The 18,068-nt window shown below is 35.5% G+C and overlaps 3 protein-coding genes and 1 pseudogene across 4 annotated transcripts; 1 reads left to right on the top strand and 3 right to left on the bottom strand.

The window, feature by feature from the left end:
- Nucleotides 1-1,247: 1,247 nt before the first annotated feature.
- LOC125197197 (putative myosin-binding protein 5) lies at nt 1,248-5,472 on the top strand. 2 transcript variants are annotated; one of them, XM_048095911.2, is made up of 5 exons: nt 1,248-1,399; nt 1,736-1,775; nt 2,106-2,979; nt 3,346-4,800; nt 5,139-5,472. In XM_048095911.2, exons 3-4 carry the CDS (start codon nt 2,175-2,177, stop codon nt 4,776-4,778), a joined length of 2,238 nt encoding a protein of 745 aa, XP_047951868.1. In that variant the 5' UTR covers nt 1,248-1,399; nt 1,736-1,775; nt 2,106-2,174; the 3' UTR covers nt 4,779-4,800; nt 5,139-5,472. The 2 variants fall into 2 exon arrangements, with proteins under 2 accessions (XP_047951868.1, XP_088913891.1); XM_089057765.1 differs by lacking the exon at nt 1,248-1,399 and having other exon boundaries at nt 1,421-1,775.
- A 190-nt stretch (nt 5,473-5,662) lies between these two features.
- LOC125191664 (uncharacterized protein At2g34160-like) lies at nt 5,663-7,309 on the bottom strand. Its single transcript, XM_048089057.2, has 5 exons — nt 7,089-7,309; nt 6,844-6,892; nt 6,646-6,708; nt 6,507-6,571; nt 5,663-5,956 (listed from the first exon to the last, which is right to left on the bottom strand). Exons 1-5 carry the CDS (start codon nt 7,257-7,259, stop codon nt 5,867-5,869), a joined length of 438 nt encoding a protein of 145 aa, XP_047945014.1. The 5' UTR covers nt 7,260-7,309; the 3' UTR covers nt 5,663-5,866.
- A 3,234-nt stretch (nt 7,310-10,543) lies between these two features.
- On the bottom strand, nt 10,544-11,266 carry LOC125195343 (secreted RxLR effector protein 161 pseudogene; annotated as a pseudogene).
- A 2,468-nt stretch (nt 11,267-13,734) lies between these two features.
- LOC148929377 (uncharacterized) lies at nt 13,735-14,433 on the bottom strand. Its single transcript, XM_089056824.1, has one exon. The coding sequence runs from the start codon at nt 14,431-14,433 to the stop codon at nt 13,735-13,737; it is 699 nt and encodes a 232-aa protein (XP_088912950.1).
- Nucleotides 14,434-18,068: the final 3,635 nt, after the last annotated feature.

Here is an 18,068-nt window from a genome sequence, read left to right as displayed (position 1 = left end):
AGATAGAGAATTATATATGGACATTTTTAATTATTTGATATCATAGTTAACCTGGACTTAAAACCCAATATATGACTAGGGCTCTATCCAACCTTACTAAAATTATACCTTTAACTATATTTATATAATCCACCAATTTGTCTAGTTAAGCCATGTTTACTATACAAATCTAGATATTTTTTTCAATCAAACAACAACGGAAAAAAAAATTCATATTTGTGCATATCATAAAATGAAACCCGTATTTTTTATCTTGTTTTACATATTTTCTTATATCCTATTTTTTTATCAAACGAGTAAATGTACGGAGTAATATTATATTGACAAAGTTTATATAGAAATCAAATATCCTTTCCAACCTATCCACTAATACAGAATCTATGACTGCATAGAGATGTCAAATTATGGATATTCATTTACTTTTGTTTTGCTCTTATAAATTACGTCTTTTTTTTAGTGTGCAGTGTATTTTATTTATTTTATTGTTTCTCAATTTATGTCACTCAGTTAAAAATCAAGGCCTACAAATTGTTTACATGTTTGTTGATTTGTTTATTATTTATAGTATTATTATCTACATGTAATCTATTATTTATAGTATTATTTATTTGTTCATACACCAGTTGTGAATAGAAGTAGTACTGTAGTAGTAGTACTATATTTTTGCATCACTGTGTGAAGCGGATCTGGATTGGGTCAATTGCTTTGAGAAATTTTTTTAACTTTGGGCCTCTAGCCCATTTGAAGTAGCTAATAGTAATTATTTTGGAAAATCCCTACTATTCAACCACATCTCTTGAATGTGTGATTTATACAATTTTTTTCTATATTCATATTCTAAATTTCTCAATTAATATACATGCCCAATGTAATGATTGAACACAACTTGTTTAAAATACTTTAAAATGAATATAACAACTAATTCATTTTTTTTAAAAAGTACTACTAAGTATTTTGTCAGTTTATTATCGAAAGTAGGTATTTTTGTGTGTTCGCGCATATTATAAATTATAAATATTGTCTTGCATGAAATACATAAGATATGAATTTATTTTTTAAGGTGAAAGTGGCTATATCTTGATTAGACAAATGATATAATGTCCCACCATAAAGTCACTAATACATTATTGTCCACTAAAATAAATCAAGTCTTATTCTAAAATGTTATGCTTTCGATAAAAATATTCAATTTATGAAAACGTGTTCATCCTCATATATTGATAATTTTGTGTAAATAGGAAAATTCAATTAATACACACAGTGCAATTTCTACTGGACTTGTCCAATCTGGATGCCCAATTGTTTGTAGTCCAAAGAATTTCTATTTTTGAAACTAAAAAAAATAGAATTTCCATTTCTCGGACATTCACTTGAGAGGTTAATCATCGAAAAGTTGCAGGTAAAAAGAAGAAATCCATGGAATCTATGATCTGATTTGGTGAAAGGTTTCGCCTTTCTTGAAGTGAAGTGGGGTAGGGGGTGGCAAGCTTTCGGCTACATAATGCCGAGTCGACTTAACTCCACCTTAGTCATATTGTCGGCTTACTAAAGATTGTCTTTTTTTGAGGAATTTCACATCTTTAAATTCCTATTAGAACTTTTCAAACACTCTACTGTTTCACCGCCACCACTTTCTTATTTGTATTTGTGTATATCAGTGTTGGGATATAAGGTTTCTTGGGTTTGTCATTTTCAGTTACTTTTGTCTGAATCTTGTTTTGTTGTGTTCTTACAGTCTGTTTCTTGGCGAAAACTGCTGCTTTTCTTGCGATCAGGTATGATTCCACTGCTGGATATTATTGATTCTTGCTTGTATATGTCTGATTTGGATGTGAAGATCATGTGATGCTTTCACTTCTTTTTTAAGGTTGACTTTTTCTCTTTTCCCTCTTTTACATTAGTTTCTTGTTCTGCAGTTATCAAGTGTTTGTTGTCTTGTTTATGCATATTTTTCATTGTTTGACTTCTTGCTTATGCATATGTGTCACTATATGGTTAAAGTTACTGTTGCCAAATGGATTTGATGCATATTCCTATGCTTTTGCTGATGAAGGGATCTGATTAATCACTATTTGTAACTTGGGATTTTCTATTTGTTGTTACAGTTCTCTATTGAACTTTTGGATCATCAGTTTAGTGAAATAGGATTCCTGTTTGATTGGAGTTTTGAGGAAATGGCCTTGAGGCGAAGTTTGGGCGATGAATCTGGACATCAAGTTTTTCTTAGTATTGCTTCGGCTCTAGTTTCAGCAGTTCTTGAATGGATGCTCATGTTTATGATTTTCGTTGATGCTAGTTTTGCTTACTTGGTTACAAGATTTGCCCGCCATTACCAATTGAGGACACCATGTTTGTTGTGCTCGAGATTGGATCGTGTCTTAGGAGATGAGGGAGCTGATTTTCACTGGGATTTGATTTGCAATGAGCACAAGTCTAAAATCACCTCATTAGTTCTTTGTCAACTTCAAAACAATCATGTTGATGCACCGCCGTCCATCGATCATAGTCAGAGTGGGGATGTCGTGCAGGAGATCACAGAGAAGTCGTCTCAGTTGGACCAAATGCGGAGCAGGGATGCTGATCCGCTGCCCCATGTAGAATATTCGCAGATCAAGGATGGTTCCTGTTCTGAGTCTGAAGGTCCATATTCAGACACTGAAAATGCAAGTGAACGAATTCATGGAATGGAGCCTTCAGACCATGAATCAGAGGCTAAGTTTGTCTCTGCTGAAGTTGCTCGTAGTCCTGCTTCGGAGAAAGTGATACATCTAGCTCCTTCCACCAAATCATCACTTTCTGAATCGGAGAAGCCCACTAAATCCCATCATAATATAGATTCTGAGGAACCTATCGGGCGTGGGTTGGATGAACAAGGTGGCCATGGTAAAGATGTCGTTGGACTTACTGATCTGGTTGATTTTTCATATGCTCATCCTTCTCCAAATCATGGGGCTCACTCTATTGATTCAAAGCATACTAGTAAGTCAAACGTGTGCTACATGTCTCGTTGCATACATGACCGTAAATTGATGTCTCCAATCATCTTTTATATTGTGTTACATTCATATATTCATCAGAAAACTACATTTTAATCAAGCTTTACCAAGGCTTCAATTTGGTCTTGAACATATCATTTATATTTCAAATATGTATTTCGTGTGTGTGAGTTGGCATAGCGGTAGAGGGGTAATGTCTGATGCCAAAGGTCTCGGGTTTCATCTTCTTTTGGACTAGTGGGAGTGATTAGGAGAACTTAACTACTCCTTTATCATATTTCTAATCTTGGATATGTAAGTTGTAATTATTTTTTGCCTTATCTGCTTCCTCATCTGTTATTTTATCCAGATGATGCTACGAGCACCTTCGAGTTGGAGAGAGATGTTCATGTTGAATGTAGAGAAACTTCTACTCTAGGAATCAACTCCACAGGCACAGACGAGTTAAGCAAAGAGGTTAACACAGAACGTCGAGAAAATTCTAGTGTTGGAAGCAACTTGATTCCACCCTTTGAAAGTCAAATGGATTTAAAATCGAATAAAACTGAGGCTAGTTCACAAATGACAGGCCCTTTGGATCTCGGTGATGCTTATAAATTAGCTCTCGGAGCAAGAGGTAGACAGTTGTCTGGAAGATTAGAACAACAACGGTCTATAACGGATAGAGTTAGCGAGGATCTGAAGCTCTTGCTATCACAAATATCTGCTGTTCGAGGTGTTGATTTGTCCTCAAACGATATTACTCCTAAGGCATCTGCAAATGGCGAAGATTTTAAAGCTGCGGATGCCATAGGTGCTCAAATTTTTCAAAGAAAGATTTCTCTTGAAAGGAATGAGTCTAATTTATCTCTAGATGGGAACAGTGTATGTGAAGTCGAAGGCGAAAATGATGCAGATAGATTGAAACGACAGGTTGAGCATGACAAGAAGATACTGGCCACTTTGTACAAAGAATTGGAGGAGGAGCGAAACGCCTCTGCCATTGCAGCTAACCAAGCAATGGCGATGATCACGAGATTGCAAGAAGAGAAAGCAGCCTTCCATATGGAGGCACTTCAGTGTGTAAGAGTGTTGGAAGAACAAGCTGAGTATGATAGCGAGGCGCTGCAGAAAGCTAATGAGCTCCTTGCTGAGAATGAGAAACAGATTCAACGTCTTCAGTTTGAGCTGGAATCTTACAGATATCCGTTTGGGGATGTACATTCGTCAAATAATTTTGTTAACGAGAGACCTGAATATGAATCAGACGAGTTGAAGGAGCAGACACTTGAGGCAGATAACAGGGACACCAACGCCTTACAGATATCGCCGCGTCAGTTTGAAGATGAAAAACAGTATATTTTAGAATGTCTGAAAACAGTGGAAGAGAAACTCTTTATGTTCACCAAACATGAAGTCTACTCTGACACGATTGTTCGAGGGTTTTCAACAGAGGAATCACTCGAGGTTAATACCTCTGACCAGCCTGAATTAGCTGCAAGTTTTCAAGAGAACTGTGGGACAGAGCAGAATCATCTAAAAAGAGATAAAGATGTATCTGGATATGAGCGCGCTCACCAAGAAAACGGAGAACAAAATGTCGAGTTATCAGCACTTAGACAAGAACTGGCTGTTATAAACAACAGATTACAAGCACTAGAGGCAGAACAAAATGTTATTGAGTGCTCAATCAATGCACTCGATAAGGGAAGTGAAGGATTTGTATTTGTTCGAGAAATAGCAACCCGTCTGCATGAGTTGCATTCAGCTCATGTTATGAATAGGAAAGAAAACTCAGCATGATTCACGTCTTGGTGCATCTAAGGTATGATCTTTCATCTAGTATAACAGTATATGACTTGTTTGTTACGGGGATCAAACTATTCATTCCGATTGATCAACCTATTAAATATCTCAAAGCATTATTTTTGCATTAGGTAAAGCCTGGATCTTAGGTGCAACAAAATTAGATAGGAAGATTACAAAAATGCCAATTTATTATGTCCATCACTAAAAAGAGTAACATATCTTGATGCAGTTGCATTTCTTGCTATAGGTGATCTAAATGTTCGTACAGAAATTAGTACATCAAAAGTTTACACGTTAAATTTCAAATATTACGAGTGTGTCGTCTAAGTTTATGCGTGTAACATGTCTTCTCAGATGCATAATGACCAAAGATTAAGTCTTGAGACACAGGCGAGAGGCATGCTGCAACGAAGATCGAGTCTTGAGAGGCAGGCGAGTTTATGGATTTGTTATGTATAGTGTCATCACTGCTTTTCCCTTCTTCCTTCATATATATAGGATCTGTATTTATGGAATTTTCAGTTTGCAGTTTTGGGATCTGGTTTTTGAATAGATTTCCTTGTGTAAGTCCTAGTCTCATATTTGTGAAAATTTCTCTGTTTTTTTTTTTATTGTGATGAATTTAACAATGTATAGGCATTTGAAGTTGTGTTCTTGAATTATTTCGTAAACCTTTTTTATTTCATACTTCCTCCGTCCACAACCAACAGTTCCATTTTTCTATTTTGGGTTGTGTACAAAAATTAGTCTATGGATGCTAATACAATCCGAAATCAAACTTTGCTGTCAATATATATTGGTTCATTTCTTGAAATATAAGCACACTTTGTCTTGAAAGTGAATAATGTATTAATCAAAACAACAAAAATATACACAAATTTGAACTGAACTAAGTTGATTTATACAATATGAGATGTAAATATTACATGGCCCCAGCTTTGTTTGACTTCACTTACAAACGTATATAATGACAACTACTAAAATATGAATTAGTTAAAAATAATCTGATTTGAGATATACAATAAAAAAATATCAAAAAATATATTAATAGATTACAAAAGTAGGGCTCCATCTCCTCAATCTCACTGCTTGTTTTCAACTTTTCCATTTGCATTTTGTGATGCACTCATTAGGCTATCGAATTTCTCGGACTTCTCCAGCACAATTTCGATCTGTAGCATGAATTTTATTATAATTCTCAAACAATTGTTTAATTTAATGATTATTATTAGTATTTTATTATGCATATTCTAAAAGTTACTATTGTTTATGATTTTTGGAATGGGGAGGAAGGATATCATAATATTATTCTCAAACTTTGAAATGCGAAACTTGTAAAAACCGCAGTGAAGTAATTAGTGCATAATTAATAATTAAAAATCATGAATATTGATTAGTGTTTTAAAATACATGTACTACAAGAAAGGAAAGTGAATATTTTATGAATAGCTAGAGTAATATTTTAAAGGGTTTGCCTATAAATTGTTGAATTTTTGGCAAATTAAGATTTTGCATATATACCATCTTTAAATCTACGTGTTAGACTGTTACTACATTAATACATGCTTTAATCCGATTTTGCAACCGATGAAGATTCCAACTAGTGTTGCATGACTTCTTGATTTCAACTGAAACGACGTAGTTCTAGTGTGTAAAAAAATGTGAAGTCATTTCAATTCTCGAATATTAATTGAATATTTCCTTGAATAATGGAGTACTTACCCTAGCTTTCTGAACCGTACGACCCTTGGCTACATCCTTTGTTCCGACCGTTGAAGTCACGATACCTAAAATATTGAAGCAAACATAATTTGAGTGCAATTCTTATACTAAGTTAATTTCATGAAATATTGTTACTTACTCTTCTCATTAACAAATCCATTATTTTTTAGAATCTCAGCTATCGTCACAACTGTAGTGATGGCTGTAACGAACAATCATCAGCATCATTAACTTGATTATACAAAATTCATTAAATATTTGAGCAAAATATTAATGAAAAGTATTATTTGTGATGAAGCATTGGTGTAAACTATGTTAAGTGTAGGTAATTAGTTACCCATGCCCAAAGCTGATAGCTCTATCTCTTGATGTTGTTGTAGGTACCTCTGCATAGCAAGAAGGAAAAAAAAACAAAGAAAATGAAAATACACACAAATTCGTTTAACATTACATTTTAAATTACCTCACTAATTATTATCATTAATTATAGTGGTTTCGTCACTCGTGTGAGCATTCCTCTCATTTAATCCGTACTTATCCTTACCATACATAGAGAGGGATAAAGAGAGAGGTAGAAATAACCTTGGCAAGATTGACATAGAAGAATAGTGGTTTTTTGGTATTGGACACCTGAATTCTATTTTTCTTGATATTTTCATTGCTATTGCTATTGCCATTGCCATTCATATTGACATCACCAATATTTCCAATGCTTGCTTGTTTGATAACTGCAGTTTCTCCTTCTATTGTCATTTTCCTTCAATTAACAAATTCCAAAATTTCCTCTTCTACTTTTTGCAGTTTCCAAAGTTCTTTTTTTCTCATTTATATTTGGTTAACTATATATGTATAGAAGAGAATATGTAAGAATAACTGGTGGAGCTGCTACTTAGCACATTAACCCAATCAAAATTCATACCCAATAATTTTATGTGGTTCATTTCAATTATGGAAAATGCAAATTAAATATTGGATCTCCACACTGTTAGGAGACATTGATCTACTCAGTCCACCGAAAGCGGACTTCAAAAAAAATGTCGTCGATGATTCGGTTCGTTACTATTATTGAATTTTATTGTAGTATTTTAATTTAGAATGAAAAAAATACTACTCCCTTTTAAGTGTGTTGATTGAATGCATTTCTAGTTCATACTCCTTGGCCTTAACAAAAAAGCCCCACTTTCATTTTAAAATACACATGACTAGTACTATTTATGGTTTATATATTGTGATTTACAGGTGCATATTCTATAATTTGAAAAAGGGTGTTTGAGCTTTAAATCACATTTTATAGCTTTTTAATTGTGATTTGTAGGTGCATACTGCATACACATCACTTTTATGGTTTATATATTGTGATTTATAGGTTCACATTTTATTTATTTTTTGAGATAATAGGTAAAGTTGGGGGTCATAGGTTTGACCCTTAAGCAATGAATTTGACAATATATGATTTTAAGTCCATTTTATCCTTGGCGGTCCTATTTGTTAATCTAATGAAACCAGACACTCAACCAAAATGCAATTTATAGTAATATTCTATTTAATCCATTTTTTTGGCATTCTTTGCCACTACCATCAAATGGGAAAGAACCTTTATAATCACAGATATTCTTATTAACTTAGCTGAGCAACCTATTAATCTTTACTATTTGTACTACTAACTTAATTTGTAGTAGTATAAAATGCGCACATTAGTCCAAGACCATTATTTCTCATTAAAAGTAGTAATATAATAAGTTATACTACTCCATATCAAGACTTAATTGGACAATTTTAAAATCAAATTCACACATATATAGTGCTACCTCCGTCCCCCAAATTTTGACACACTTGGACCTGACACGGATTTTAAGAAATGTAATGGAAAGTGAGTTGAAAAAGTTAGTGGGATGTGGGTCCTACTTTTAAAATATTAATTTTATAATAAAATGTGAGTAGGAATGAGTTAGTGGAATATGAGGTCCACTACAAGAAATGGAAAAAAGTGAAGTGTGTCAAATATTTAGGGACGGACCAAATAATAAACTGTGTTAAAATTTGGGGGACGGAGGTAGTACTATATTTCTCCAGTACACTTGCATATGAAAAAAACATAGACACACAAATACAATAAATCTAATATATAAAATGATGAGCAATAAATGTAATATGATAATATCCTAATCCATAGCAAAGAAAGAAAAGAAGGATACAAAAAACAATTGAAATGGACTAAAATTAATATTTTGAAGTAGCTTAGCCAAGGTGGTGTCTGGGTATGCTGTTGAGCTTGAAATATTTCATGTCCCGGTGGTAGTCTTCTACTTTGGCTAGTAACTAGTGAAATGCATTTTCCACGCACTGGGCATGTACTTGATCAGCCACCATTTCCGACAAACGTTGAATCTCGACCAGCAACCCGCAAGCCATTGTGTAGATGCTACTAACATGTTGGGTGGCGTTGTGGGCACCCGTTATCATGACCCTAGCCGTCTCCTTAAGCTTTGTACCCACTGCTCCAAGTCCAACCGGGATGGATACAACAGTCTTAGACGTCAACACACACAGCATTGCTGCTGCCACGAAGAAAATGGTGGAAGCGCTCTTGGCGAACTCTAGCGCCCTCTCCAAGGCCGCATGTTCATCATGAATGCCAGATAATGTCTGGAGGAAGCTGTCAATCATCGGCCCGTCATTCACAAGAGCAGAGCAGAAATCATCGGCGTTCATCCTCTTGGCATATTGGCTTCTCACAAACTCAACTAATTTTGAGTTATCGGTTGGTAAATCAATTTGAAATTTCTTGACCTATCAACCAATCAAGTTTGGTTGGCCATTGTAGATTATTTTGTTAAGAGGGCTCTTCTACGCAGCATTACTATTAGTGTATGATTTTGGTAATGCGATTCTCCTCAACTGGCATCTGTGGACAATACAGCTACAACTATCGTTTTGGTCCCTGGGTGGGGTCTACATTCTTTTTCTCTGTTTTCATCTGTCCCACAAAATTAACTCACTTCCATTTGTTTGCAAGTTTTTAATCTTATCGGGTAAGCTTCATTCTATACTAATAATATTTTTATTTATTTTTTCTTTTCATCTGTTTCATACTTTATAAACTTTGAATTAAAACTCGTGTTGTATTCAAAATCACTATATTTATGGACGGAGGGAGTAATTAATTAATTATATTTGTAATAAAAAGTCAATAACTACATTGCATGATAATGAGATAGTACAATATTACGTTTAACATATTTTTTGGAAAAATTATGTCATATTTACAAAATGGAACAATGATATTTGATATATTTCTAATAATGTAATGATGCCGCACTAAACCTTTTTCATGGTTCATAATTAATTAATTAACACTTTCAGATTGGTCTTCCGTAATGCCATCTAATACATGGATTGGGACAGGGATTATATGAATAGAATGTCATAATCAAATTCTGTATAACTGCATTTGTCTTTTCATATAATCATTCTTTACTTGACACGTGTCATAATCATATAATATTCTGTAAACTCACTGTCAGTGTCACTGTGATCACTATAGCCAATCATTTGCATTTACATTTTTATTTTCATTTTTTATACTTTTTATCCCTCATCATATCGACTGTTTTTTAAAGAAACTAACAATCCCATGGATAAAAAGAGAAATGTATGTGAACAGAATAGTGTTGCACATGATGAAGGAATCGAATTGCTTGAATATTTCACGCTTGAAATGATGTGATACAATACCAAGAAAACCAACTTATATAGAGGTCTAAGAAGAGTCTAGACTAAGAAAACAATGGATAAACTAGAATGCTAAAAGACTAAGATACCAAAAGATGTAACTGAAACTTGAATGTCGACAATGAATCACCCAGCTCTTGATCTTCCAGCTCTTGAGCTTTAACCACTGGATGTGGTCACTTGTTTGACCAACTTTTCATTTCCAATTTCTGCAAGTTTTTCTTCCTTCGCACAGCTTGGAATAGACAAACTTTCACTTCCCCTCAATTCGAGCGAGGATAAGGGACACACTCCCAGCTTGTTCCTTAATCTCGAGAAGAATTGATAGCTGAGCGGTTTAGTGAAGATGTCTGCGATTTGATCGTCGTCGGAACATGTCGTAGATCTATTTCTCCTCCGTGCACTTTATCCCGAACAAAATGAACATCGAGTTCAATGTGTTTCGTGCGAGAATGAAGAACCGGATTGCTAGCAAGAGAAATGGTGCTAATGTTGTCAACCCACACAGTGGGGGGCTTCAAATACTTGATCTTCAGTTCCTCAAGCAATGATTTTAACCACGACAATTCACAAGTAACTTGTGCTAAACTTCTGTATTCTGCTTCGGTGCTGGATCGAGAGACAACCGTTTGTTTCTTTGAACACCAAGAAATCAGAGTTTTTCCAAAATACACACAATATCCAGTGATTGATCGACGGTCATCCAAGTCAGCTCCCCAATCCGAATCTGAAAATCCAGTAAGTGAAAAAGAGGAGGGCAGAATATGTAATCCGTAGTCGCTCGATCCTGCAAGATATCTCAGAATGCGCTTTACGGCTTTCCAATGTGAATCAAGGGGATTGGCCATGAATTGACTGACTTTGCTCACACAGAAACTGATCTCCGGCCTGATTATCGTGGCATATTGCAAAGCACCTACTGCACTTCTATAGATTTTTCCTTCTACAGTCGGATTTCCATCATGCTTCGAAAGTCTAGAGGCAGATACCATAGGAGTGGGGCATCCTTTCGCCTCCTGCATATTCATTCTCTTTAACAGATCTCTAATGTAGCTTCCTTGGCTTAGATGAAGGCCACGAGCAGTGCGAGTGACTTCAACACCAAGAAACTATTTCACTTCCCCTAGATCTTTCAAAGAGAATATGCTACTGAGTTTGGAGATTATGTGCCGAACAACACATTGAGAGGACCCGGTGATAAGTATGTCATCAACGTATATCAGTAGATAGGTTACCTCGAACTTGGTAATGCGGAAGAAGAGTGAAGTATCTGCGCGTGATTGAGTGAAACCAAGAGTAAAAGAACAGCCTGCACGGTGAGAAACCAGGAGCGCGAGGCTTGCTTAAGACCGTATATGGCCTTGTTAAGCTTGCAAACAAGCTGAGGGGAGCCTTGTTCGAAGCCAGGTGGTTGCTTCATGTAGATATCTTCAACCAAGTCGCCGTGTAAAAATGCATTATTAACATCAAGATGTGAAATGCTCCAGCCAAAAGTCACGGCGATGGTCAGAATGAGCCGTATTGTGTGCGGCTTTACAACGGGGCTGAATGTCTCATTAAAGTCAAAACCAGGGACCTGTGAGAAGCCTTGAGCAACTAAGCGGGCTTTATGTCGAGCAATGAGGCCGTCAGCATGTTTCTTTACTTTGAATATCCAAGTACAACCAACTAGATTTTTCCCAGGTGGTAGAAGAACTAGAATCCATGTTTTGTTCTTTAGAAGGGCTAGAAATTCTTCAACCATAGCTCTCTTCCAGAAAGGAATGGAAAGAGCAATGGAATAAGATCTAGGAACTTGATCAGAAGTATTTAGGACAGCAGCATGAAGGGCTTTGGGCTTGAAAATGCCTGCCCGAGCCCTTGTAATCATATGATGTTTAGAGACTGGATGTGTGGGAGCAGTAGGAGGGGTAGGTGGGAGGACAAGAGGTGAGGGAGAAGCCATTTGGTGAGGAGTAGATACATGATGTGAAGGTGGGGGGATTTGTGGAGAGGGAGAATCCATTTGGAGAGGAGTTGATACATGAGGTGACGGTGGGTGCATGCTGTCAGAGGAACTCGAAGATAAGTTTGGTGACCTGGATGAGCTAGAGTACATGGGAACTGTTGGAGAAGTAGGTAGAAATGAGGAATTTGTAGGGATGGAGGAAGCTAAGAGTGGGGCAGAATCAGTAGAGTCACCAAGAGGAACTGGAATGGGAGTGGGGTTAAGGTGAGGAAAAACACTTTCATCAAAAATTATATCTCTTGTGACAATCACTTTACCAGTGGGAAGGAGTGCCTTGTACCCTTTGTGATGTGAGCTGTAGCCAATGAATGTGGCTGGAGTGGATCTAAATTGTAGCTTATGTTTGTTATATGGTCTAAGATGTGGGTAGCAGAGGCAGCCAAAGGCTTTCAATAAGTGATAGTCAGGTTTGGCCTTGTATAATTTTTCATAAGGAGACACAAAATGAAGGGTTTTTGCGGGTATTCTATTAATGAGAAAAGATGCAGAAACAAAAGCATCGTCCCAGTATTGAGAGGACAGGCCCGATTGAGACAACAAGGACAACCCCATCTCCACTATGTGCCTGTGTTTTCTCTCCGCAAGCCCGTTTTGCTGAGGAGTATACGGGCATGAGACTCTATGAAGGATGCCAGATGATTGAAGGAAGGAAGACATACCTCTAAACTCACCTCCCCAATCACTTTGAAATATTTTTATCTTTTGGTTAAACTGGGTTTCAACAAAGCTTTTAAAATGTTTGAAGACAGACTCAACTTCCCCTTTTGTTTTCAAGAGATAAAGCCATGTAAATCGACTAAAATGATCCACAAAAGTAACATAATAAGAGAATCCATTTTTGGAAATTACAGGGGCTGGACCCCATAAATCACTGTGTACGAGCTGGAGTGGAGATGTGTATTGAGTGAGAGAGTCATGATATGGAAGTTTGTGGCTTTTGGAGACACAACAAGATTGACAAAGGGAAACGGATTTATTTGAATTATAAGAGATATTACAACTTTTAAGAGCTCTTTCGACAATATCAAAAGCACAATGGCCAAGTCTTTTGTGCCATAATTCTATACTAGAAGAGCTATTAGAAGTAGTAGGAGCAAAAGGATTCTTGTCCAGAGAGGTAGAACAAGCTTCTGGAGACGAGTTGAAACTAGAAAACCTGTTACTCGAAGGCTGGGAAGGCTTTAGGAGTGAGAATTTGTACAACCCATCACTAAGGATGCCCTTGAGAATGATTGCTTTGGTGACCTGGTCTTTGACAAAACAAAGAGAAGGGTGAAATTAAGACTCGATTATCTTTGGCAAATTGAGACACACTTAGTAGGTTTTTAGTGATGCTAGGTATATGAAGCAGATTAGTGAGATGCAAAGATCTAGAGTTAGAAGCTGTAAGAGTTGGAAGAAAGTTTGAGTGACCAATGTGAGAGATCTTAACTTTGTGGCCATTACCAAGTAAGAGATGTTTACCTCCATGATATTCTGAACTCACACTCAGGTTGGAAAGATCATTAGTGATATGGTTAGTAGCCCCTGAGTCTGGATACCAAGATGTGGAGGAAGAATTATCAAAGTTGATCTCTGAAGGCAAGTGATGATTGGAGGCCCTCTAGCTTGAGCAACATGAGCTGCTGGATTCCGAGAAAAAGTGGATTGCTGGCCATTATTCGTTTGTTGATAGGTTGGTTGATGTTGTCGAGGCTGCGGTGCTTGAGGCATGAATCCTTGCTCGAACCTGTACCAACACTTGTCAGCAGTGTGGCCAGGTTTTTGGCAAAGCTGACAAGAGGTTCTGGATCCACCATTTCTGCCTCTACCTCCTCGACCACGATAGCCACTTCCTCTTGCACCTTCTCCTCTTCCATAGTTTGAGTAACTGCCTTTGCTTCCTTGAAAATTCCATTCTCTTTTCTGACCACTAGATTGAGTGAAGTTTGATGTAGGCTGGGATCCATCAAGATTGATGGAGGGAGATTTGGCTGACTCCAATCTGGACTCAAAACTGAGTAATAGTGCATTTACATCTTGCACTTTCCATGAATCTGCTTTAGAGGTGATGGTTACCATAACTGAGTCATACTCAGCGCCTAGACCAGAGAGGATGTGCAAGATTTGATCTTCTTCTGCTATTTTGCACCCCACGGCACCGAGTAGATCGCAACAAGTTTTGATCTTGCTCAAGTATTCTGCCATGGGAAGAGCATCCTTCTTGAGAGTCTGGAGTTGCAGTTTATACTGCATGATTTTTGCCTTCGATTGATTACCAAATTTTTTTTGAAGAGCATGCCACATATTCCTACTCGTCTTCATTCCAACAACAAGAACAACAGTGCTTTCTGTGAGTGAAGATTGTATCCAAGCGCACAATAACTGATCTTGACGATGCCAAGAGAGGTACTCAGGATTGAGCCTCATTTCTGTAGATCCTACAGTCCCAAGAAATTGTGAGGGAATCGAGTGCTCACTAGTAAGGAATGATTCAAGACCATATCCTCTAACAGTGGCAAGAATTTGCTGCTCCCATACCAAGTAATTTTTCTCGGTGAGTTTGAAATTGATAGGATGATTCTGGGAAAGCAAAAGAGGTGCTGTGACATTTGTGGCTATTGGATTTTCCATCTCAACGGACGTATCACTATCAGACATTTTTATTTTTAATAATAGAAAGACAAATAAAGGAGAAGGATGAGGAAAGTTGGCTATTTCATGGCTCTGATACCATGAAAGAAACCAACAATCCCATGGATAAAAAGAGAAATGTATGTGAACAGAATAGTGTTGCACATGATGAAGGAATCGAATTGCTTGAATATTTCACGCTTGAAATGATGTGATACAATACCAAGAAAACCAACTTATATAGAGGTCTAAGAAGAGTCTAGACTAAGAAAACAATGGATAAACTAGAATGCTAAAAGACTAAGATACCAAAAGATGTAACTGAAACTTGAATGTCGACAATGAATCACCCAGCTCTTGATCTTTAACCACTGGATGTGGTCACTTGTTTGACCAACTTTTCATTTCCAATTTCTGCAAGTTTTTCTTCCTTCGCACAGCTTGGAATAGACAAACTTTCAGTTTTGATATGTGAATAGCCGAGTGTTTTTCTGAAAATATTTTGTAGGTTTCACTACTTTCTTTAATTTACATTTTTCTAATTACATGTTTATAATTAATGGATGCTGGATCGAACTTTTCGAATTAAGTAGTATATGCGATAGAGTAATGCTATGCAACCACATTATGGCCACCCACACATGGATATAATGGTACTAAACACTATTAAAATATTAGAAAAATTAAGCCTAATTGTTAGTGCATAAGTATTTTACTTAATGGCCCTTTCCCTTTAAAACTTTATATTTCTTCAATATAAAACTAATAATTCGGACCAAATTCTCTATGCAAAGGAGATTAGTTTGACTCTAAGAACGATAATTTATATAGTTTGAATTAATGATGATATATAGATTCGGATATAATTTAAGCGATTGATAATAGTAATGATGTTAATAATAATAGTGATGTTAGCAGCATTAATTATTACTATTATCATTAGATTATAACACACCTTTAAATTATTAATTTATAAAATATAATACACCCTCCGTCCCGCTTAAGATGACACGTTTTCCTTTTTTGTTTGTTCCAACTAAGATGACACATTTCCTTTTTTAGTAACTTTCTCTCTCCAATTAATACACTAAACCACTTTTTCTCACTCCTATTAAAATATCCATCTTTCTTTATCTCTCTACTTTAATACTTACACTCACATTCTCTCTCTTCAATTAAATACTTTAACCAATAACTCCTAAAATCTCATGCCGGCTAAACAATATGTCATCTTAGCCAGGACGGAGGGAGTATTATTATACTTTTATATTCTAATATTATTCAATATTATAAATGTAATATGTTATACTTATAGTTTTGTAAATTAATATATGAAGTACGGAGTACTAATTATTATTTGCGATATAAGGCTATAACCGTATAAGTATAACATGTTTAAATTATTATATTTTAAAGTTATTAATCAACTGAATTAAAAAAAATTCAATTCATATATTGGATCTTAATTAATATTTAGAGGTTTTATTTTTTATTCAATTGAATTGAACAATTTATGATTTAGTATTGATTCTAAACACGATGTATAACTTAAAGATAAAGTACACACCAATAATTAAATTATTATAATTAATACTAAACACAAACGTTTAAATTTTAATATTAAGATTATTAATAATGTAACTTCAAAACTGATTTCACATAATAAATACTCCCTTCGTTACTATGGAGGCAAAACTTTTCGGCACGGAGATTAAGAAAAATTGTGTTAGGTGAGTTAAGTAAAGAGAGAATAAAGTGGAAAATGAAAAAGGTGGAGAGATGAAGATAGAAAAAAATAAGAGAGAGTAAAGTAGGTGTGGAAAAATGTGTTGACTTTTACTAAAAAGGGAAATGACTCTATTACTATGGAACAGACGAAAATGGAAAAACACCCCTATTACTATAAAACGGAGGGAGTACTAAATAAAAGTACATATAGATAAAACAATAAAAACATAAATACATATACAATATATAAACTGAAAGTTATTTAATTGAAATGAATATCAATTGAATGAAATTTAAAATGAACTAAATTACAAACTTATGAGATTAAAAATAGAGTATTAATTTTCCCATCAAAATAAAAATAATAAATTAAAAAATACTAGTAAAAAGTAAGTAAATATTCATTTTCAATCAAATATATTAATGATCATACTTTTAATTGGAAACACCTTAGTATTTTATTATTCCGTTTCAACATTCTTATATATATTAAGTCACCTCAAAAAACAATACTATGACTAAAACGTATTTTATGGGGTTATTCGGTTTTTAAAATTATATTTCGGAATTAAATATACATTGCATTTGGTTCATGAGATTGAATCCCACAACTCAATCATATAGGGGTGGGGATTCGGTCGGTTCGGTTCTAACCGAACCGATTAATCGGTTAACCGACTCCCATTTTTTCCGAAATCTAGAACCGAAACCGAACCCTTTGTCGGTTCGGTTCCTTGAGGAACCGATTGGTTATAACCGACAGGGTCTTCGAAACCACCGAAGGAACCGAAATCAATTGAAATACATTCTGTAAAAATTAAAAAAAAATAATGGAGCCTGTTGTTGTTGGGTCTTCATCCTGAGTGAATGAAGGAGGACAGATTCAACATAAGCTTACCACCTTCGCTGGGAGCTGCTTGTGTGAGGTAATGGTCGTTTAGACTATTCATGATCATATTATCTTAGTGACTAGGTGGACCAGTAACTTTTGAAATGGGGAGAACGAAGTTGTTTGCAATTAATCAATCTTTGAAATGGGGATAACAAACTTTGGGACTATTTACGGTCATTATCTCATTTCTGAGTTTGCAATCACTCACCAAAAATTAGTTTGCCGTGAAAATTAGTTTGCAATGAAGTTTGTGATAACTGATAAATTAAAATGAATATAGTTAAAATTAACAATCAATCCACTAATCACGGTTCTTCGGTTCTAACCCTTCGGTTCTCGGTTAGAACCGAGAACCGCCTAAATCGAAAACCTACTAACCGAAACCAAACCTTAACCTTATTTTTCAATTTTCGGTTAACCGAGAACCGAAAAAATAAGGTTCGATTCTCGGTTAACCGAGAACCTAGAACCGTTTCCCCACCCCTACAATCATAGATGAATAATTATTTGATAATTAGTCAGAGTCACCCTCTTTCAATTAAAATAATCTCACAACTCAATCCTAAACAACGATAAGAGAGATTAAAGT

The sequence above is a fragment of the Salvia hispanica genome, chromosome 4, assembly GCF_029641045.1.
Source record: "Salvia hispanica isolate PSC_SH4W2 chromosome 4, Shi_PSC_v1, whole genome shotgun sequence".
In the NCBI taxonomy this organism is placed as follows: Eukaryota; Viridiplantae; Streptophyta; class Magnoliopsida; order Lamiales; family Lamiaceae; genus Salvia; species Salvia hispanica.
This window is presented reverse-complemented; position numbering and strand designations above follow the sequence as displayed.